The sequence below is a fragment of the Saccopteryx bilineata genome, chromosome 1 (genome assembly GCF_036850765.1).
Source record: "Saccopteryx bilineata isolate mSacBil1 chromosome 1, mSacBil1_pri_phased_curated, whole genome shotgun sequence".
Classification (NCBI taxonomy): Eukaryota; Metazoa; Chordata; class Mammalia; order Chiroptera; family Emballonuridae; genus Saccopteryx; species Saccopteryx bilineata.
In genome coordinates, this window is record NC_089490.1 from 9295443 (window position 1) to 9319502 (window position 24060).

The 24060-nt window shown below is 38.9% G+C and overlaps 1 protein-coding gene across 1 annotated transcript in view; it reads left to right on the forward strand.

Moving 5' to 3' along the window:
• The first annotated feature begins 3704 nt into the window (after nt 1-3704).
• The window catches only part of LOC136319148 (butyrophilin subfamily 2 member A1-like), a 51853-nt gene continuing 31497 nt past the window's right edge, over nt 3705-24060 (forward strand). The window contains exons 1-6 of the mRNA XM_066252546.1: nt 3705-3877; nt 5776-5792; nt 7389-7409; nt 12082-12102; nt 15730-15750; nt 20908-20928. Coding sequence (XP_066108643.1) covers nt 3705-3877; nt 5776-5792; nt 7389-7409; nt 12082-12102; nt 15730-15750; nt 20908-20928 — 274 coding nt within the window. The remainder of the gene's footprint in view (nt 3878-5775; nt 5793-7388; nt 7410-12081; nt 12103-15729; nt 15751-20907; nt 20929-24060) is intronic.

Consider the following 24060-nt stretch of genomic DNA (forward strand, 5'->3'; position numbering starts at 1 on the left):
GTCTCCAAGTATGATTGTATTTTTGTTAGTTTTTGTTTTAAGGTCAATAAGTAGCTGTCTTATATATTTTGGTGCTCCTTGGTTTGGTGCATATATATTAAGGATTGTTATGTCTTCTTGATTCAACTTCCCCTTAATCATTATGAAATGACCATTTTTGTCTCTGAGTACTTTTTCTGTTTTGTAGTCAGCATTATTAGATATGAGTATTGCTACGCCTGCTTTTTTTTGGGTGTTGTTTGCTTGGAGTATTGTTTTCCAGCCTTTCACTTTGAATTTGTTTTTATCCTTGTTGCTTAGATGTGTTTCTTGTAGGCAGCATATAGTTGGATTTTCTTTTTTAATCCATTCTGCTACTCTGTGTCTTTTTATTGGTAAGTTTAATCCATTTACATTTAGTGTAATTATTGACACTTGTGGGTTCCCTACTGCCATTTTATAAATTGCTTTCTGTTAGTTTTGTATCTAGTTTGATTATTCTCTTTTGTTTTTCTATCATTTGTTTTTGTTTGTTTGTGTTTCATACTTCTTTCCTCTGTTGCTACCTTTTTTAAGTCAAGTGTTTTTGTGGTGGTTTTTTTAAGGGTGGTTACCATTAAGTAATGAAAAGTGTACCTACCATATTCATTGTAGTACCCTATCTTATAAGTATTTCTGCACTTCATCATCCTTTGCTACTGTTAATCTCCATCCTCTCCCCCCTTTTTTTTCCTTTGTTGTCACAGTTTAAGTTTGGTTTTATTGTGTTCTTGGTGGAGCTGTTACTTGTGGTGTTGTTTTCTTTTGTTCTTTGAATCTGGTTGGAAAACCCCCTTTAGTATTTCCTGGAGTGGGGGCTTTCTGTTGATAAATTCTCTCATCTTTTCTGTATTTGTGAATGTTTTTATATCTCCTTCATACTTGAAGGATAGCTTTGATGGGTATAGTATTCTTGGCTGAAAGTTCCTCTCTTTCAGGGCTTTAAATATTGGGGTCCACTCTCTTCTAGCTTGTAGAGTTTCTGTTGAGAAATCTGATGATAATCTAATAGGCCTTCCTTTATATGTTGTACTCTTCTTTTCCCTGGCTGCCTTGAGAATTTTTTCTTTGTCATTGGTTTGTGTCATCTTTATTATGATGTGCCTTGGAGTGGGTTTGTTGGGGTTAAGAAAACTTGGTGTTCTGTTTGCTTCTTGAATTTGAGGCTTTAGTTCCTTCCACAGGCTTGGGAAGTTCTCGTCTATTATTTGTTTGAGTATATTCTCCATTCCATTTTCTTTCTCTTCTCCCTCTGATATACCTATTATTCTTATGTTATTCTTTCTGATGGAGTCAGACAATTCCTGTAGGGCTCTCTCGTTTTTTATTATTTTTGAGTCTCTTTCTTCTTCTCTCTGTTGTGCCTCAAGTTGTTTGTCTTCTATTTCACTAATCCTATCTTCAATCTGGGCTGTTCTGTTAGCTAAGCTTGTTACCTCGTTTTTCAGCTCGTGAATTGAGTTTTTCATTTCTGTTTGATTTGTTTTTATAGTTTCAATTTCCTTGGTAATATATTCTTTGTGTTCATTGAGTTGTTTTCTGATCTCCCTATATTGCCTTTCTGTGTTTTCTTGTATATCTCTGAGTATTTTTAAGATTTCTATTTTAAATTCTCTGTCATTTAGCTCCAAGGCTTCCAATATGTTAAGTCTTTTCTCCATAGATTTTTCCACATCTATTTGTGTTACCTCTCTTTCTTTTGTATCCATAATATTCGATTTCCTCTTTCTTATTGGCATCTGAGGGTGGTCTTATTGATAGCACTAATTAGAATTAATAAAGAGTAAAAAGAAAAAAGAAAAAAAAAAAAGGTAAAACACCCCACAAAAAAAACAGTAATAATTTATTATTTCCCCCTTTTTTTCTCTCTTCTCTTTCCCTCCTCTCCCCTCCTCAGGGAAATATTGTGCCTATAATGGAGGGCCTGATTTGTGGTGAAGAGTTCAAGGGGCAAAAAAAAGGGAGTAGGGACCTACTAAATGCAAAAAAAAAAAAAAAAAAAGGAAGAAAATCTTAGACAAGCATAAGATGATTTGCTTGTAAGTGATGGTCAACTAAGAGATATAATGAGAGGGATAAGAGGGAACCAGAAAAAAGGACCAAAAAAGAATAATAAAGAAGAAAAAATAAAAATAATAAGTAAAAATCTGTTGTATTAAGTGGAGCGAACACTAAATACAATGGAGACCTTGGGTTGGGAGGACCCAAAATGCCACAAAAATAAACAAACAAGAAAAAAAATAAAAACAAAAGCAAAAAAGAGAAATAAAGCCAAAAAAAAGCCTTGAGTCCCAAATTAACTAATTTGTTCGTGACTGAGGATTATATGGGAGGAAAGTAAAATGAGAAAAGAAAAAACGAATAGAAAGGAAAAAATAAGAAAAAGAGAAAAACGAAGGAAGAAATAAAATAGGAAGAGAAAAAAACAAAATAAAGCAAGACAAAAAAAACAAAAAACAAAAGAGGAGAGAGTGAGAGTTAAGTGTTTTGGAGTATAACCTTAAAGGAGGGTGAGGATAAAGAAGAAAAATAAAATGCAACACTCATGGGTAGTGTAGTTCAAGAAAGGGGAAGCATAAGATGGGCAGAGAATAGAAGGACCGAGGTGGAGGAAATAAAGGCAAAAAGATAGAAGAAACAAACAACAACAACAACAACAAAAAAAAATTAGTGGAACAAGTTGTAAAATCTGTGGGTTTTTCTTGATTTTGAGAGGTTAACTTCTTCCTTTTTCTTTTCTCTCCCTCTTCCTGGTCGGTGACTCTGTACCCCAGGCTCTGCCCTTGTGTCACTCTTAGGTAGGGATTTGCAGTTGATGGGATTCTATGGCAATGTCATATAATTGGCTTTAGACTTGCTGGAAGTAAAGGCTTGTTGGCGTTTGTAGGGTCCAACGATGAGAGAGTTTGCTTTCCTGGATTCTCTCTCCTAGTCCCCCCTTTCTGAATTAGCAGCCTGGTGATCCAGCTATAAGGCTGCAACTGCTTCTGCCTGGGGAGTAAGAGGCTCAAAGAGCTGGGAAATCCCCACTCTATCCCCACTCAGTGCAAGGCTTTGGGAAAGGCTCTGACAGTCAGGGCCTCCAGTGTAATCAGGCGGGGGTGGGAGTCAATTGTTGTCAAGGTGACTGTTCAGCGCCTATCATTTAGTTGGACCTCTCAACCCAGGCTTTCCACACTTTGTAGCCTGTTTTTGCAGGGAAGAAGAGGCACTAGTCTCTGCTTATGACTAGTGTAGTATAGACCTTATTATCTGCCAAGTCCTTCTTGTTAGCGTTTATCCCTGAATATGGAGGCTCTATCAATCAGAAGTTGCCCCCGCCCCTTTAGCGAGAGGCACTAAAAAATATCACGCCTCTTGTCTTGGATTGCTGAACTGAGAGAGATCTTATTAATTAGAACCGAGGGTGCACAGATTTCATGGGTTAAGCTAATTTCAGTGATTGGGTCGCAGCTGTGCTTCCGAAGGTATTTTAGGCTGCCTGCGTGCGCCCCTCCCCCAACGCTTGATTGTTAGCTTGAATGGCTGGGTGAGGTGCCCCGCCCACGGAGAGAATCTCCCAAGCCTCTCCCGCTCGCCCCGCCACTGGCGGCTGGACCGCACCAGGCGCAGGATAATGGAGCCCCCTGGGTGTGCGGGCCAGCAGGGCGCCCTGGGCGCGTAGAATGCCCAAGGCACACCCGCGAATGGGGCTCTCCGGGCACCGGTGGCCGGCGACCCCCACTCGCAGTGTGCGGGCCGCTGGGAACGTCAGCGGTGCTCAACCGGACCGGGCGCGCGCGTGGCTGCTCGCGGCGGCTCGCGGCGGCGGCTCGCGGTGGCGGCGAGCGGCCCGCTCGCGGCGGCTCGCGGTTCCCAAGTATATGGGCTGACTCACCACAGGCGCACTTCCTTGCGGTTTGAAAGAACGTCCCTGTGGTAGATTCCTCCACACCCTCGTCTCTCAGATTCAAGTGATAACAGTCCTTTCGCTATCAGTTTGTGTGGAACTCCGGAATGCTCCGAGGATAAATTTTTCTGTTTCTAGTTGATAAATTTGTTGTGATTTAGGGGAGAGCTGTCGGACACGCTGCTCACGGCGCCATTTCCATGACGTCACTCGACAGTCTTTTACTGATCTGTTTTATACAAAATTTTTTTCTCATGACCTTCCTCAATTCTCTAAATAGTTACCCTCCCCTATTTTGTTCATGAATTGTAAATTTTGCTACTTCATCTTTTTGTTTCTGTTTTGTAGAATCTTCCCACATTCACCTCCCCTCTCATCCTCCACCTCCACCCTTTGCGTTCCCTTTCCTTTATTTATATATTGTCTTAAGCTTCTTCTATCTTCCAGATGATTATTATAATTTCACTTAAATGTTGGTGAGATGAAGAGGGTTAGGTTCAGAATGTGTTTGTTTTTGTTCAAGAGATCTTCTAGAAATATTCCTTTACTTGAGTTCTCCAGCATTTTCTCTAGCTATGGATTGACCTTGCTTTGCACACAATAACAATCTAATTTTAAGTGAAGAGATTAAATCTCAAAGTTTCTAATTGGAGATCTTCTTTCTATTGAAGCTTTAGGCATACTGACCATGCTGTAGTCAAGTGTAATCTTGAGGCTTCCTATTCTACTTCCCTGAATCATGTTCTCTAGTGATGCAAACTATATAAATATTTTTACATGAGAGTATCTAGAAATGTTCTCTTTCCAACCATAGTGATCACTCTTCTTTTATTTGCATTAATGGAATGACTACATCACTAAATGAATCTTACTTTGGGATCTTTATACATATTTTCTTCACTGAAATCAATCTCGTATCTCTAACAGGCAGGGTATCTCAATTCTAAGACATTTATTTATATGCCACTCTCTGGTACCCCACTCCAAAATTTATTTAAACTTTTATGTCTTTACATGTCATTTGGTGTTTTTAAAATTATAGTAATGTTTTCAGTGGAATAAGTTATCAAGATATATTCTTTATTTATGGATTAGAGGTGACTTGCTGCAGGAAAAAACCATTAGCAGATGTAGGGCTTTACTTCCTCTTCCTTATAGTGTGTAGAAAAGCTCTCAAACATGTGTACTTAGATACTTCCTTTCTCACTGAAGAGAATGGCATAATAAGGACCGGTGAGAAACGGAGTATCAGTCAGAGAATCCCAGTCCAGTCTCTTGCCTACATTCTGCACTCATGAGAACTAAATAAGCCTTATTAAGGATGATTTAAAAGAGACACTCAAACAAAGTACAGCTAAAATCTATCCATGGACAAAAACATGGAGAACACAGACCCTGACCCTGTGTCACTGGGAGGAGCTGTGTGTCAGTGCTCCTTCCACAGTGTAGTGGCCACTCTGCATGATGTCACTGCTGCAGCAGTGAGACTCACCGATGTGTTTAATGTAACCAATGACCATACTAAAGCTAACAAACAGAATGACAGAAACATAATTATCTCAAATACATCAAGAATATTCCTAGTCTGTCTTGTGGTAGCACCAGGAGTTGAGTGTTGACCTGAAATGCTGAGGTTATCAGTTCAAAACCCTGGTCTTGTCTGGTCAAGGCACATAGGACAAGCAATGTACAGCTGAAGTGAAGCAGCTATGAATCAAATTTCTTCACTCCACCACCTCCTCTAACTGTAAAATCAATATAATCTTTATTACAAAGAACATTTTTGTAACTAACCACCAAAGTTTATATTTTAAAATTTATACTCTTTTATTAATTAACTCCATTTAACTTGTTTTTATTTACTGCAGAATACCTCTGGACAATAGTTAGCTCTGAGCCTTTGTGTGTGTGGAAGGGAGGATTCATGGGAGATGTGTGTGTGTGTTCATGTGAAATATGTTAAGGTTCATTATAAATGGGAATTTCTGAGTGAGTTTAATAGTTTTTGTGGTTTGTAGCTCATGATATTAATTTTGATTTCTTTTTTTTCCAGAGAATTTAAAGAGAAAATTAGGTAAAATTACTGATATCCTTTACTCTTGATCCACCGTAAAACTGGGGCTCATTTCTCTTTTGGACTCATCCTTCCTTTTAACCAGGAGCCTCCATGGCCCTGCCCTCCACCTTGATGTTCACTGTCCTCACCTGATTCTAGGACAGCAGTTCTCCCATGTGGGGCTCTGTCCATTTCCGTTTCCTATCTTCCCTCCTTTCCCATTCCTTCTTCTGTCATTTTTCACAATTATTTCCCTGCAAACATTTTCTGTGTTTGTTTTGCAGAACATTGACGCAGTTTCATTAAAACATTGGTAGCTGAAGGATATTTTGCCAACAGACACATGACTTTTAATATAAGCATATGTTATATATATATCTATAAAGGTCTTTATTTATAAATATATGTATTATTTCTGGAATTCATTCAAGCAAGACTTCTGTCAAATTCTTCAAATTTGAGGACCCATAACTATGTAATTGATCTTTTTCTAAACCCTTGAGAGAAAAGAGTCCAAACATTCAGCGATCAGTGTCTCTCTCCATTGTCTTTTCAAAGCCTGTGTCATGATAAATACATCATTCACTGGTCAGATGTGAGTAGGTCATCACCTTTCCACTGTCTTTGATTATATGAATCAGGTGTTACAAGGTATCTAAATATTTTACATAATTGTTTTTGGTCTATAAAAATATCAAACTATACAAGTATTTATCCTTTTGTATTATTTTTGAACCGATATATATGACAAACTGCACTTAAAACAACAATTTTCAGAAGGACAATATTTCTTAAGGCTGGTGGAGAAGTAATGCATCTCTGACCTGAACTTTTTATGTAAATGATGCTAAAAAAATAATTGACCTCAATGTTTCAAAAAGAATAAAATTTAATCATCCAAATCAAAATAAATGGTAAATATATACTATTTATTGTATATTTACCATGATATTTTTGTTTCCATGGGAAGGGTCTTTAGGATTATATTCCTCTATGTACACAGCAGGTTTCATATAACGAGTGCAACAAAAATTTTTATTGAGATGGGTGCCTGTACAGAAGGCTTCCTCACTGCTGGTTCAGTCCCTGTCTCACAAGTGAATATATATATTCTTTTCATCTGAAAAAATGCTAGTGTAGTGACAGGAACACTTACTATTGCACATCCCAAATTTTCTGACCTAACGTCCTCATTGTTTTATGTCCTGACTTAGTCTCCTGTGCACAGGGGACAGGGGAGGGAGAACAGCGCTGACTCTGATGGGGGAGGTGTCCTTTGGATCCTCAGGGTTCCTGCTTCCACAGACATGGATCCCCGTGTGCTCCACAGTGAACTAGGAAAGGGGCTCATTTCTGTTCTCCTTCCTTCCTGATTTTGTGTTTTTACTTGGAATGAGTTGTTTATTTCTTCCTCTTACTTTTCAGCGAAATATGAACAAGAAAAACGTAAGTACTGATAACTCCTACCCTGGTTCTTCCCTCACCTGGTCCTCATTCCCTGTCCTCTCTCAGGGGTCATCTACATTTGTCTCACTGCCTTCGCCTTCCAACTCTGAACCTCAAAATCAGATTTCTCCCATTTCTCCATGCCTCTGGTTGCAATCAAGGAGGCAGAGCTTTTCTGTCAAATTACTTTTATCACTAAGATATCTGGAAGCTTAGGGACATTTAAAGTTTCTGAGTGTAAGTTTTCTCCCAGGACAGCTCAGGTCATTTGAGTCAGAACCTCCCTCACTGTCAGTTCTTCCACTTTGTCTGATTCACTCAGCTTCATTCAGGCCTGAGTTGAAACAGAAACTCTGGTTTAATATGGTTGTGAATTAACTGGTGAAGAAAAGCGTTGTGAATAGACAGACGCACATAAGAACCTAATCCTTATTTACCTATACGAGCCGTCTTCAGGAACTCTTCTGCAGTGTTTGTATCAACTTTGGACAATGTAGATACTGCCATTAGAATTGAATGCATACATTAAATATAGAAGCCTCCACAGACCATTTTATATATAACAAATATTTCATAGTACTTTACACGAAGTGAAATGGGATCAAGTATATTTTTGTTTTATAATCTCCAGAATAATTTTATCAATTTTTGCACACATTTTTAACTACACTTTTTTTTTCTGTTTTACATATTTTAAAATCTGTTTTTGAGTTTATTATGGTGACCTTGGTTAACAAATGTACGCAGGTCTCATGTGCACAGTTCTATCTCTCTCTGTGTGGCTGTGTGTCCCCACCCCAGTCACATACCTCATCACTCTTTTCATTTGTGTTAGAGCTTGTCTGCCCCATAGTGAGCTCTGAGTTACTAACTGTGTGTGTGTGTGTGTGGGAGGGTGAGTGTATGCTCATCTTCTTCTTGATAAAATCTATTTAAATACATATTTTTCAATAATTTCAATTGTTTTTGTGTGTTTTTTCATGTAAAATATATTTATCCACCTTTTAACAAAGAATTTCAGAAAACATGTGGTAAATTTTCTGCTATGCCTTTACTTTTGATTTCTTTCAAATGACTGGTACTGGATATCTTTAGAATTCCTTATCTTTTTATCTCTATGTCATCTGTCTGCTCATGTTTCCTGGCTATCCAGTCATCTGACCCCGTGTTTTTGGTGTTTGGATTCTCCGCTGTTGAGTGATGTTCACTGCTGTCTCCCTCACCTCCACCCGTTTCCATCCCTTCCTTTCCCACTTCATGACATCATTCCCTATAGACATGGGCATCCTCTGTCTGGAGAGAGTTGCGGCAGATTCATTAAAAGTTTGGTGACAGTACATTAAAAATATTACTGGGAAACTATGCAAACTCCTAACCGATGTCAGGTGTTTGAAGTTCCATTATTTTGCAATTGACACCTCCCTAAAACATTATGAGATAAGGAAAGATTCCAAAGATGCTGAGTTGAGTTTCTCTGGCTATTGTTCAACAAAGGCTGTGTAAAAACTGACATCATCTTCTTGGTCTAGTGTGAACTTGATGGTCACACTTGCACTGCCTTTGAACATATCATCCAAGTGTCTTCACATATCTAAATATATCTCAACTTCTTCTGGCATTAAAAACAAATTCCTACCCTACTACTTGTTCTCTTTCTGCATTTTAATGACACACCGATCAAATTAGCAAACTTCAGTTCCTGTCAAATATTTTTGGATTTTGAATTTTAAAGAAAGCTAAATATATCTCTCAACTCTGAAATTTTAAATGAAGAATTCAAGAACAATTGTCCTGCTATACTCCAAAAAGAAAACTTTATATAATTTTTCAAAGTTGAATATCCTCCCTTTGAGGACAATTTCTATTATATTCTTCAGAATAATATATTCAATATTATTTAGTTTTATTCAATTCTATTCTTGGATGTGCAATTTATAAATATATATTTTTTAATGTATACAGTAGGTTTTATGTGACTGGTACAACAGAAACAGTTTTGGATGGTTCTGTATCTTTACTGTAACATAAATGTCACTAGTAAATTCTTGTCTCATGTATGAATACATTTTTGCATTTTTATATGAATAAGCTGATGGCGAATGAAGAACACTGATATTGTGCATCCCAGAAGGAGTTTAGCTCGATTTCCTCCACAGTATTGTTTCCCAATAGAGTTCCTTTATAATTAAAAATATAGAGGTGACAGGGGTTAATAACATTACATAAGATGCACATGTAATATTCTGTCACACAGCATATATACATTGCACTGTATGTTAACCACCGAAACTCTAGTCTCCCATCACCATGTATGTGATCACTTTTAACCCTCTTCATCCTCTTCCCACTCACTTCCCATTAGTACCCACCATCTTGTTGTCTGTCTATGAGTTTGTGTGTTTGTTTTGTTTCTTTATTTTAGCTTGCAGTTTTATAATTCATGTGAATAAATTAATATGGTTTTAGTATTTTATTCCATATGACTTATTTCACTTAACATGATACTGTCAGGATCCATGCATGTTGCTACAAATGGCAATATTTGACCCTTTCTTATGACTAATTATTGTTCTATTGTACATATCTTTCATATCTTCATCCAATCCACCCATTGAAAGTCACCTGGGTTGTTTTCATGTCTTGACTCTCATACATAAAATACTGCAATGAACACAGAGCTACTAATATCTATACAAATACATACTTTCAAATTTATTGCATCTCTACTCAGAAGAAGTATTGCTGAGTCACAGGGTAGCTCTATTTTTTATTTTCTTGAGGAACCTTCATACTGCTACTATAATGGCTATACCGGTTACACTCCCGCCAGCAGAGTATAAGGGTTCCTCCTCTTAAGATCCTTTTTAACACCAGTCATTGCCTTGTCTTATAAAAGAGGCCATTCATTTTAACAGGTGGGAGGGGCTATCTCATTGTACTTTTAATTTGCATAAAGGTAGTCAATTGCTGGCCTGACCTGTGGTGGCACAGTGGATAAAGCGTTGACCTGGAAATGCTGAGGTCGCTGGTTTGAAACCCTGGGCTTGCCTGGTCAAGGCACATATGGGAGTTGATGCGCCTGCTCCTTCCCCCTTCTCTCTCTCTGTTTCTCTCTCTCCCTCTCTCTCTCCTCTCTAAAAATGAATAAATAAATAAATAAATAATTTTTTTTAAAAAGGTAGTCAATTGCAATAAAGAAATCAACATGTAATTATCCAAATAGAGTACACACACAATGACTAACCTCCTTCAGAAGACACAGCTTTGGATGTGGATCTCAAGTCTCTTTTACTTGCCTCAAATACATAAAACTACCTTCCCACAATCACATCTGGGTCTTCAGTAGAACACCCAAACCAAGGCACATCTTGAATTTGGTAACACTGAGGAAGTCATATCAGGAGCCCATATTTGCTTGTGACTCTGCAGACTGTTTTCTAGGCAGACTCTTGCTGAAGGGGGTGAATGTGAGTTCAAGGTCCCTGTGGGCCCTTTTGCACAGAAATAGTATGCTGAGAAGACAATATCATGAATGGTCCAGATAAACACTTAACGAAGTATGATTGTGTTGTTTTATACAGATAACATGTTGAATCTGATAGATTCATGAATGTTGGTTAATTTATAAAATTTTAATTTTATATTAAGTGTCAAGGCAGTATTATTACTTTTTCGTATTTTTATATTTTTCAAAATTGAGAAGAGGGGGGAGGCAAACAGATACACTCCCGCATGTGCCTGGCCAGGATGCACTCGGAATGCCCTACTGGGAATAATGTTCTGCCAATCTGGCCCATTGCTATGCTGCAGTTGGAGGTATTCTAGTGACATAGGTAAAGGCCATGAAGCCATACTCAACGTCCTGGCCAACTTTGCTCCAGTGGAGCCAGGGTCGCAGAGAAGAAGAGAGAGACAGAGAGAGATGACAGGTGCAAGACTGGAGAAGCAGATGGACACTTCTCCTGTGATCCCTGGACAGGAATTGAACCGGGGGTTTCCACACGCTCGGCTGAAGCTCTACCACTGAGCTAACTGGCCTGGGCCAACAAAGTATTATTGAAGCTTAATTTATATTAGTATATATAGATTATAAATTTGTAAATGTTCATGTGATTGTACATGTAATTTATGAGAGTATAAAATGTATCTCTCCAGATGTATGTATAGAGGGAATATCTGTACATGTTACTTACAAATATATATGCATCTATATCTATATCTATAATAGATATAGATATAGGGGATCCCCAAACTTTTTACACAGGGGACCAGTTCACTGTCCCTCAGACCATTGGAGGGCCGCCACATACAGTGCTCCTCTCACTGACCACCAATGAAAGAGGTGCCCCTTCTGGAAGTGTGGTGGGGGGCCGAATCAATGGCCTCAGGGGGCCGCATGTGGCCTGCGGGCTGTAGTTTGGGGAAGCCTGATAGAGAATAGAGAGATTTCATCACCCTTGTACGTACGTCCACTTCTTATTTTCTGGAGAATTTTAAAGAAAAACTTGACTTCTTTTGTCACTGATGGTTGTGTGTGTGTGTGTGTGTGTGTGTGTTTGTGTTTAACAGCATTTGATTGATTAACTTCACATTCTCATCTTTAAACAAATTTGAATTGCCCTCATGTTGTTTCCCTTGATATTTACATTATATTTTCTGTTTCATTTTACAGACTATCTTCACAGAAACTATGGTAAATATCCTGACAATCAGTCTGTCCTGCACAGCATTATTTTTTTTTATTTCTTGAAATTATATTTAGAAAATTAAATTTAATGATTTGACATTATTTAATAAGAGTAAGTACACTCCAGGTAAACTACTCTACAGCTTTGGACTATTGATTGTGTTGTGTGCGCATCATCCACATTCAAATCATCTTTCATCAATGTGTGTTTGTCCATCTTTGCTTCCTCCTCTCCTGGGTGCCATCACCTGTGAGGCTCTTCCTCCTCCCCAGTGTACAGTCTCTTTCCTCCTTCTCTGGCTTCTGCACTTCTCCCAATGAAGTGTCTTCCTTTCTATTTCCCTAATCCTTCCACCCTTTCCCATTTCTGTGTTTTTCATATCATGTTCTGCTGTTTTCATAAACGTTATCTTTCTCTGTCTTTTAAATGTCACTCATAGTTTCATTATAAAGTTGGTGAGGAGAAAGGAGTTAACATAATAAACATATGGTTTTCAATCAATATGTAATTATTGGCAGACTTCCTTTACTTGGGTCCATCATGGATTCTCCAATGGGGAGCACATTACTCAGTCCAGGATGCTATGTTGATTTTTAAGATTTGAGAGAACACTTTAAAGCTATGAAGTCCTTTGTCATTTTTTCTTTCAAACATTGTGTATATATTGCTGTTATTCATCAGTAAAGTGTGAGATGGTGACTCACTCTTCCATGCCCCTAAATCACATTGCACAAGTGTTTACACATGTGTATGTTTACATGATTTTGCCTGAAATTTGGAGCTTTTTTAATCTCCAGTCAATATAATTATTCTTCTTTTTCTTTATTTTCAATCACCTCGCTATTTTCAATCTATATTTAAATATAGCTTAATTGTATTTATTAGGGTGACGCTAGTTAACATAATCACACATGTTTGAGATTTCCAGCTCCACAAGACATCTCTGTGCATGACACTGTGTGTTCACTCACCCAAGTCATGTCTTCATCCTTCTCCACTTATCCACCCAGACCTTCCTACACTTACCTCCATCTCGGAAATCAATTACTGAATATATTAAGGTGACTGGTTAATAAAATGATATACGTTTCAGGTGTACAATTCTATAATCTCTCATCGGTATATTTTTCTGTGTATTCATAACCCCAATCAAGTGTATTTCCATCACCATTTATTCCCCCATTTTTATTTTCCACCTCCCCTGCCCCGTTGCCTCTTGTAAGTCCCATACTGTTGTCAGGATCAATGATTTTTTTCTTTGCTTAATTTCTTCACCACTTTCTCGAGTCCTCAAACCCTTGCCCCCCCCCATTCTCTCTGGAAGCTGTTAGTCTGTTCTCCATATCTATATCTCGGTTCCTGTTTGTTAGTAAATTTACTTCACTAGATTCCACACATACAAAAAATCATATGGAACTTGTTTTTTGTTTTTTTTTTAATTTTTCCGAAGCTGGAAACGGGGAGGCAGTCAGACAGACTCCCACATGTGCCGACGGGGATCCACCTGACCTGCCCACCAGGGGGTGATGCCCTGCCCCTCTGGGGCATCGCTCTGTTGCATCCAGAGCCATTTTAGCACCTGAGGCAGAGACCACAGAGCCATCCTCAGTGCCCGGACCAACTTTGCTCCAATGGAGCCTCGGCTGCAGGAGGGGAATAGAGAGACAGAGAGGAAGGAGAGTGGGAGGGGTGGAGAAGCAGATGGGCGCTTCTCCTGTGTGCCCTGGCCGGGAATCAAATCCGGGACTCCTGCAAGCCAGGCCAACACTCTACCACTGAGCCAACCGGCCAGGGCCATGGAACTTGTCTTTTTATGACTGGCTTATCAGAATATAATTACCCAGGTCTGCCCATATCGTCCTGAAAAGGAAGAAGTGTCTTCTTTTCTTCAGCCAAGTACAATTCCCTGTGTAAATGTATCAAAGCTTTCTTACTCACTCATCTTGATAGGCACCTGCACTTCTTCCAAATCTAGGTAACTGTGAATAGCATTGCAATGAACATAGGGGTGCATATGCTCTTTCACACCAGAGTTTCAAGTTTCTTCAGATATAGTCCCAGAGGAGGAATCTTTGGGTCATAAGAGAGTGGCATTTTTAATTGTTTGAGGAATCTCCATACTGTTTGTATACTGGCTATACCGGTTTACATTCCCACCCACAGAGTATAAGGGTTCCTCCTCTCCAGATCTTTATAACACCAGGCATTGCCTTGTCTTAATGGAAGAAGCCACTCATGTTAACAGATTTAGGGGCATCTAATTTGCATGAAAGAAGTCAATTGCAATGGAGAAGTCAACATGTAATTATTCAAATAGTGTACATACACAATGACTAACCCTCCTTCAGAAGACACAGGTTTGGATGTGGATCTTGAGTCTCTTTTACTTGCTTCAAATACATAAAATTTCTTCCCACAATCACATCTGGGTCTTCAGTAGAACATCCGAACCAGCGAACATCTTGAATTTGGTAACAATGAGGAAGTCATATCAGAAATCCACATTTGCTTGTGACTCTGCAGACTGTTTTCTAGGCAGACTCTTGCTGAAGGGGGGTTAGTGAGTTCAAGGTCCCTGTGGGCCACTTTGTACACAAATTGTATGCTGAGGCAGCAATATCATGAAGTGATTTAGATAAACACTTAACAACGTATGATTTTGTGTTTTAAAAAGATACCATGTGGAATCTGATATATTCATGAATGTTGTGCAATCTTTAAATTTTTAATTTTAAATTAACTGTCACGGAAGTGTTATTTTTTTTTGTATTTTTGTATTTTTCCAAAGGTAGAATAGGTGGTGGGAGGCAAACAGACAGACTCCCACATGCGCACGACCAGGATGCACCCAGCATGCTACCAGGGGGCAATGCTCTGAACATCTGGGGCTTCACTCTGCTGCAATCAGAGCCATTCTAGTGCCTGAGGCAGAGGCCATGGAGCCATCCTCAGCACCGGGACTAACTTTACTCCAGTGGAGCCTTGGCTGTTGGAAGGGAAGAGAGAGACAGAGAGAATGGAGAGGAGGAAAGATGGAGAAGCAGAATGGGGCTTCTCGTCTGTGCCCAGAAATCAAACTGGGGACTTCCACATGGCCTGCTGATGCTCTGTCACTGAGCTAACGGGCTAGGTCCAAAGCAGTATTTTTGAAGCTTATTTTACACATATATCTATATCTATATCTATATCTATATCTATATATATATATGGACTATAAGTATGTATTTATTCACGTAACTGTACATGTAGTTAATGAAAGTATAAATGATATTTGTTCAGATGTGTGTATAAAGAGAATATCTGCATATATTATTTACAAATATATAAGCATCTATATCTATAACTATTTAAATCTCTGCCACTTATCTACAGATAGAGTCAGAGTCAAAGAATATATTAGAAAATAAGGACATTTCATTACCCTGATACCTCCCTGCACTTCTTATTTTCTGGAGAACTTTAAAGAAAAATTTGACTTAGCTTGTCACTGATGGTTTTGTGAGCGTGTTTGTGTGTGTGTGTTTAGAAGCATCTGATTGATTAACTTTACATTCTCATCTTTAAACAAATTTAAATTGACATCATGTTGTTTCCATTGATATTTACATTATATTTTCTGTTTTATTTTACAGAATATCGTCAGAGGAAATATGGTAGATATCCTGACAATTTGTCTATCCTGCACAGGATGCTTTTTCTTATTTCTTGAAGATTTATTTAGAAAATTAAATGTAATGATTCGACAATAATTAATAAGAATGCATAGTCTAAGGATAAACCTCTCTATCACTGTGGAGTGTTGACTGCATTCTGCCCATCACCCACATTCCTATCATCTTCCTTCACTGTACTTGGTGTCTTTAGTATTCTCTGCCTTTTTATCTCTGTGTTGTCTGTCTGCTCATGTTTCCTGGCTGTCTAGACATCTGACCCCATGTTTTGTTGTTGGGTTTCTCCACTGTTGAGTGATGTTCACTGCTGTCTCCCTCAATTTCACTGGTTCCCATTCCTTCTTTTTTCAATTCAAGCCATTATTGCTTATAAACATGCGCATTCTCTGTCCTCAGAGATTTGCTGAAGATTCATTTAGATGTTGGTGAAACTAACTTATAACAATGCTTTGAATCCATGCAAACATAGAACCTAGTCAGTAATTTTGAAGTTTGAGGTTCTATTATTATGCAATTGATACTTACCCCAAACATTATGAGATAAGAGAAGATGGCATGATTGCTGAATTTATTAAGCCAGAGTCACATCTGGGTCTTCAAAGGAACACCCGAACCAGGGAATATCTTGAATTGGGTAACACTGAGGAAGTCATATCAGGAACCCACATTTGCTTGTGACTCTGCAGACTGTTTTCTAGGCAGACTCTTGCTGAAGGGGGTGAGTGTAAGTTGAAGTTCACTGTGGGCGCCTTTGCACACAAATTGTATGCTGAGAAGGCAATATCATGTATGGTTTAGATAAACAATTAACCATGTATGATTGTGTCTTTTTATAGAGATACCATGTTGAATCTGATTTATGAATGTTGGTCAATTTATAAAATTTTAATTTCAAATTAACTGTCACGGCAGTATTATTACTTTTTTTGTATTTTTATATTTTTCCAAATTGAAAAGAAGGGAAAGCAAAAGGATACCCTCCCACAAGTGACCAGCCAGGATGTACCTGGCATCCCCTACTAGGAACAGTGTTCTGCCAATCTGGGCCATTGCTACACTGCAATCAGAGCCATTCTAGTGCCTGAGGTAAAGGCCATGAAGCCATCCTCAGCGTCCCGGCCAACTTTGCTCCAATGGAGCCAGGGCTGTAGAAGAAGAAGAGAGAGACAGAGAGAAATGAGATGGGGGAAGGACTGAGAAGCAGATGGGCACTTCTCCTGTGTGCCCTTGACAGGAATTGAACCGGGGATTTCCACACACTCGGCTGAAGCTCTACCACTGAGCTAACTGGCCTGGGCCAACAAAGTATTATTGAAGCTTAATTTACATTAGCATATATAGATTATAAATTTGTAAATGTTCATGTGATTGTACATGTAGTTTATGAGAGTATAAAACATATGTCTTCAGATGTATGTATAGAGGGAATATCTGCACATGTTATTTGCAAATATATATGCATCTATATCTATATCTATTTAAATGTCTCTCACTCATCCATGCAGACAGACAAATCAAAGAACATAATAGAGAATAGAGAGATTTCATCACCCTTGTACGTACGTCCACTTCTTATTTTCTGGAGAACTTTAAAGAAAAACTTGACTTCTCTTATCTCTGATGATTGTGTGTGTGTGTGTTTAACAGTATCTGATAGATTAACTTCACATTTTCATCTTTAAGCAAATTTGAATTGTCCTCATGTTGTTTCCCTTTATATTTACATTCTATTTTCTGTTTTATTTTACAGAATATCTTTACAGAAACTATGGTAAATATCCTGACAATCTGTCAATTCTGCACAGCATTCTTTTTCTTATTTCTAAAATTTTATTTAGAAAATTAAATGTAATGGTTTAACATTATTTAATAAGAGTAAATATGCTCCAGGTAAACTACTCTACAGCTTTGGACTATTTATTGCATTGTGTGGCCATCACCCATATTCATATCATCATTCGTCTTTTCTTCCCCCTCTCCTGGGTGCCATCACCTGTGAGGCTCTTCCTCCTCCCCAGTGTACAGTCTCCTTCCTCCTTCTCTGGCTTCTGCACTTCTCCCAATGAAGTGTCTTCCTCTCTATTTCCCTAATCCTTCCACCCTTTCCCATTTCTGTGTTTTTCATATCATGTTCTGCTGTTTTCATAAACGTTATCTTTCTCTGTCTTTTAAATGTCACTCATAGTTTCATTATAAAGTTGGTGAGGAAAAAGGAGTTAACAGAATAAGCATATGGTTTTCATTCAATATGTATTAATTGGCATACTTCCTTTACTTGGGTCCATCATGGGTTCTCTGAATGAGAGCACATTACTCAGTCTGCCAGGATGCTATGTTGATTTTTAAGATTTGAGAGAACACTTTAAAGGTATGAAGTCCTTTATCCACTTTTCTTTCAAACATTGTGTAAATATTGCAGTTATTCATCAGTAAAGTGTGAGAAGGTTACTCACTCTTCTACTCCCCTAAATCACATTGCACAAGTGTTTACACGTATGTATGTTTACATGATTTTGCCTGGAACTTGGGGCTGTTTTTTTATCTCCCGTGAATGTAATTATTCTTCTTTTTCTACATTTTCAATCACCTCACTATTTTCATTCTATATTTAAATATAGCTTAGTTGTATTTATTAGGGTAATGCTAGTTAATATAATCATACAAGTTTCATGTTTCCAGCTCCACAAGACATCTCTGTGCATGACACTGTGTGTTCACTCACCCAAGTCATGTCTTCATCCTTCTCCACTTATGCACCCAGACCTTCCTCCACTTACCTCCATCTCAGCAATCACTTATTGAATATATTAGGGTGATTTGCTTAATAAAATAAGTTTTAGGTGTACAATCCTATAATCCTATCAGTATATTTTTTTGTGTATTCATGAACCCAATAAAATCTCTTTCCATCACCATTTATTATCCCATTTACATTATCTACCTCCCCCGCCCCGTTGCCTCTTGTAAGTCCCATACTGTTGTCAGGATCAATGATTTTTTTTTTCTTTGCTTAATTCTTTCACCATTTTCTCAAATTCCCAACCCACACCCTCCATTCTATCTGGAAGCTGTTAGTTTGTTCTCCATGTCTATATCTCGGTTCCTGTTTGTTAGTTAATTTACTTAACTAAATTCCACACATACAAAAAATCATATGGAGCTTGTCTTTTTATGACTGGCTTATCAGAACATAATTATCCAAGTCTGTCCATATCGTCATGAAAAGGAAGGAGTGCCTTCTTTTCTTCAGCCAAGTAGAAATCCCTGTGTAAATGGATCACTGCTTTCTTACTCATTCATCTACTGATGGGCACCTACACTTCTTCCAAATTTAGGTTATTGTGAATAGCATTGCAATGAACATAGTAGTTCATATGTTCCTTCACACCAGTGTCTCAGGTTTCTTCAGATATAGTCCCAGAGGAGGATCCCTGGGTCATAAGACAGTTGCAATTTTAATTGTTTGAGGAACTTCCATACTGTTTGTATACTGGCTATACCGGTTTACATTCCCACAAACAAGAGTATGAGGGTTCCTCTTCTCCAGATCTTTATAACACTAGTCATTGCCTTGTCTTATTGGAAGAAGCCATTCATTATAAAAGGTGTGAGGGGCTATCTCATTGTGCTTCTAATTTGTAGAAAGGAAGTCAATTGCAATGGAGAAATTAACATGTAATTGTCCAAATAGTGGATGTACACAATGACTACCCCTCCTTCAGAGGACAGCTTTGGATGTGGATCTCGAGTCTCTTTTACTTGCTTCAAATACATAAAACTCTCTTCCCACAATCACATCTGGGTCTTCAGTACAACACCTGAAACAGGGAACATCTTCAATTTGGTAGCACTGAGGAAGTCATATCAGGAGCCCATATTTGCTTGTGACTCTGCAGACTGTTTTCTAGGCAGACTCTTGCTGAAGGGGGTGAATGTGAGTTCAAGGTCCCTGTGGGCCCTTTTGCACAGAAATAGTATGCTGAGAAGACAATATCATGAATGGTCCAGATAAACACTTAACGAAGTATGATTGTGTTGTTTTATACAGATAACATGTTGAATCTGATAGATTCATGAATGTTGGTTAATTTATAAAATTTTAATTTTATATTAAGTGTCAAGGCAGTATTATTACTTTTTCGTATTTTTATATTTTTCAAAATTGAGAAGAGGGGGGAGGCAAACAGATACACTCCCGCATGTGCCTGGCCAGGATGCACTCGGAATGCCCTACTGGGAATAATGTTCTGCCAATCTGGCCCATTGCTATGCTGCAGTTGGAGGTATTCTAGTGACATAGGTAAAGGCCATGAAGCCATACTCAACGTCCTGGCCAACTTTGCTCCAGTGGAGCCAGGGTCGCAGAGAAGAAGAGAGAGACAGAGAGAGATGACAGGTGCAAGACTGGAGAAGCAGATGGACACTTCTCCTGTGATCCCTGGACAGGAATTGAACCGGGGGTTTCCACACGCTCGGCTGAAGCTCTACCACTGAGCTAACTGGCCTGGGCCAACAAAGTATTATTGAAGCTTAATTTATATTAGTATATATAGATTATAAATTTGTAAATGTTCATGTGATTGTACATGTAATTTATGAGAGTATAAAATGTATCTCTCCAGATGTATGTATAGAGGGAATATCTGTACATGTTACTTACAAATATATATGCATCTATATCTATATCTATAATAGATATAGATATAGGGGATCCCCAAACTTTTTACACAGGGGACCAGTTCACTGTCCCTCAGACCATTGGAGGGCCGCCACATACAGTGCTCCTCTCACTGACCACCAATGAAAGAGGTGCCCCTTCTGGAAGTGTGGTGGGGGGCCGAATCAATGGCCTCAGGGGGCCGCATGTGGCCTGCGGGCTGTAGTTTGGGGAAGCCTGATAGAGAATAGAGAGATTTCATCACCCTTGTACGTACGTCCACTTCTTATTTTCTGGAGAATTTTAAAGAAAAACTTGACTTCTTTTGTCACTGATGGTTGTGTGTGTGTGTGTGTGTGTGTGTGTTTGTGTTTAACAGCATTTGATTGATTAACTTCACATTCTCATCTTTAAACAAATTTGAATTGCCCTCATGTTGTTTCCCTTGATATTTACATTATATTTTCTGTTTCATTTTACAGACTATCTTCACAGAAACTATGGTAAATATCCTGACAATCAGTCTGTCCTGCACAGCATTATTTTTTTTTATTTCTTGAAATTATATTTAGAAAATTAAATTTAATGATTTGACATTATTTAATAAGAGTAAGTACACTCCAGGTAAACTACTCTACAGCTTTGGACTATTGATTGTGTTGTGTGCGCATCATCCACATTCAAATCATCTTTCATCAATGTGTGTTTGTCCATCTTTGCTTCCTCCTCTCCTGGGTGCCATCACCTGTGAGGCTCTTCCTCCTCCCCAGTGTACAGTCTCTTTCCTCCTTCTCTGGCTTCTGCACTTCTCCCAATGAAGTGTCTTCCTTTCTATTTCCCTAATCCTTCCACCCTTTCCCATTTCTGTGTTTTTCATATCATGTTCTGCTGTTTTCATAAACGTTATCTTTCTCTGTCTTTTAAATGTCACTCATAGTTTCATTATAAAGTTGGTGAGGAGAAAGGAGTTAACATAATAAACATATGGTTTTCAATCAATATGTAATTATTGGCAGACTTCCTTTACTTGGGTCCATCATGGATTCTCCAATGGGGAGCACATTACTCAGTCCAGGATGCTATGTTGATTTTTAAGATTTGAGAGAACACTTTAAAGCTATGAAGTCCTTTGTCATTTTTTCTTTCAAACATTGTGTATATATTGCTGTTATTCATCAGTAAAGTGTGAGATGGTGACTCACTCTTCCATGCCCCTAAATCACATTGCACAAGTGTTTACACATGTGTATGTTTACATGATTTTGCCTGAAATTTGGAGCTTTTTTAATCTCCAGTCAATATAATTATTCTTCTTTTTCTTTATTTTCAATCACCTCGCTATTTTCAATCTATATTTAAATATAGCTTAATTGTATTTATTAGGGTGACGCTAGTTAACATAATCACACATGTTTGAGATTTCCAGCTCCACAAGACATCTCTGTGCATGACACTGTGTGTTCACTCACCCAAGTCATGTCTTCATCCTTCTCCACTTATCCACCCAGACCTTCCTACACTTACCTCCATCTCGGAAATCAATTACTGAATATATTAAGGTGACTGGTTAATAAAATGATATACGTTTCAGGTGTACAATTCTATAATCTCTCATCGGTATATTTTTCTGTGTATTCATAACCCCAATCAAGTGTATTTCCATCACCATTTATTCCCCCATTTTTATTTTCCACCTCCCCTGCCCCGTTGCCTCTTGTAAGTCCCATACTGTTGTCAGGATCAATGATTTTTTTCTTTGCTTAATTTCTTCACCACTTTCTCGAGTCCTCAAACCCTTGCCCCCCCCCCATTCTCTCTGGAAGCTGTTAGTCTGTTCTCCATATCTATATCTCGGTTCCTGTTTGTTAGTAAATTTACTTCACTAGATTCCACACATACAAAAAATCATATGGAACTTGTTTTTTGTTTTTTTTTTAATTTTTCCGAAGCTGGAAACGGGGAGGCAGTCAGACAGACTCCCACATGTGCCGACGGGGATCCACCTGACCTGCCCACCAGGGGGTGATGCCCTGCCCCTCTGGGGCATCGCTCTGTTGCATCCAGAGCCATTTTAGCACCTGAGGCAGAGACCACAGAGCCATCCTCAGTGCCCGGACCAACTTTGCTCCAATGGAGCCTCGGCTGCAGGAGGGGAATAGAGAGACAGAGAGGAAGGAGAGTGGGAGGGGTGGAGAAGCAGATGGGCGCTTCTCCTGTGTGCCCTGGCCGGGAATCAAATCCGGGACTCCTGCAAGCCAGGCCAACACTCTACCACTGAGCCAACCGGCCAGGGCCATGGAACTTGTCTTTTTATGACTGGCTTATCAGAATATAATTACCCAGGTCTGCCCATATCGTCCTGAAAAGGAAGAAGTGTCTTCTTTTCTTCAGCCAAGTACAATTCCCTGTGTAAATGTATCAAAGCTTTCTTACTCACTCATCTTGATAGGCACCTGCACTTCTTCCAAATCTAGGTAACTGTGAATAGCATTGCAATGAACATAGGGGTGCATATGCTCTTTCACACCAGAGTTTCAAGTTTCTTCAGATATAGTCCCAGAGGAGGAATCTTTGGGTCATAAGAGAGTGGCATTTTTAATTGTTTGAGGAATCTCCATACTGTTTGTATACTGGCTATACCGGTTTACATTCCCACCCACAGAGTATAAGGGTTCCTCCTCTCCAGATCTTTATAACACCAGGCATTGCCTTGTCTTAATGGAAGAAGCCACTCATGTTAACAGATTTAGGGGCATCTAATTTGCATGAAAGAAGTCAATTGCAATGGAGAAGTCAACATGTAATTATTCAAATAGTGTACATACACAATGACTAACCCTCCTTCAGAAGACACAGGTTTGGATGTGGATCTTGAGTCTCTTTTACTTGCTTCAAATACATAAAATTTCTTCCCACAATCACATCTGGGTCTTCAGTAGAACATCCGAACCAGCGAACATCTTGAATTTGGTAACAATGAGGAAGTCATATCAGAAATCCACATTTGCTTGTGACTCTGCAGACTGTTTTCTAGGCAGACTCTTGCTGAAGGGGGGTTAGTGAGTTCAAGGTCCCTGTGGGCCACTTTGTACACAAATTGTATGCTGAGGCAGCAATATCATGAAGTGATTTAGATAAACACTTAACAACGTATGATTTTGTGTTTTAAAAAGATACCATGTGGAATCTGATATATTCATGAATGTTGTGCAATCTTTAAATTTTTAATTTTAAATTAACTGTCACGGAAGTGTTATTTTTTTTTGTATTTTTGTATTTTTCCAAAGGTAGAATAGGTGGTGGGAGGCAAACAGACAGACTCCCACATGCGCACGACCAGGATGCACCCAGCATGCTACCAGGGGGCAATGCTCTGAACATCTGGGGCTTCACTCTGCTGCAATCAGAGCCATTCTAGTGCCTGAGGCAGAGGCCATGGAGCCATCCTCAGCACCGGGACTAACTTTACTCCAGTGGAGCCTTGGCTGTTGGAAGGGAAGAGAGAGACAGAGAGAATGGAGAGGAGGAAAGATGGAGAAGCAGAATGGGGCTTCTCGTCTGTGCCCAGAAATCAAACTGGGGACTTCCACATGGCCTGCTGATGCTCTGTCACTGAGCTAACGGGCTAGGTCCAA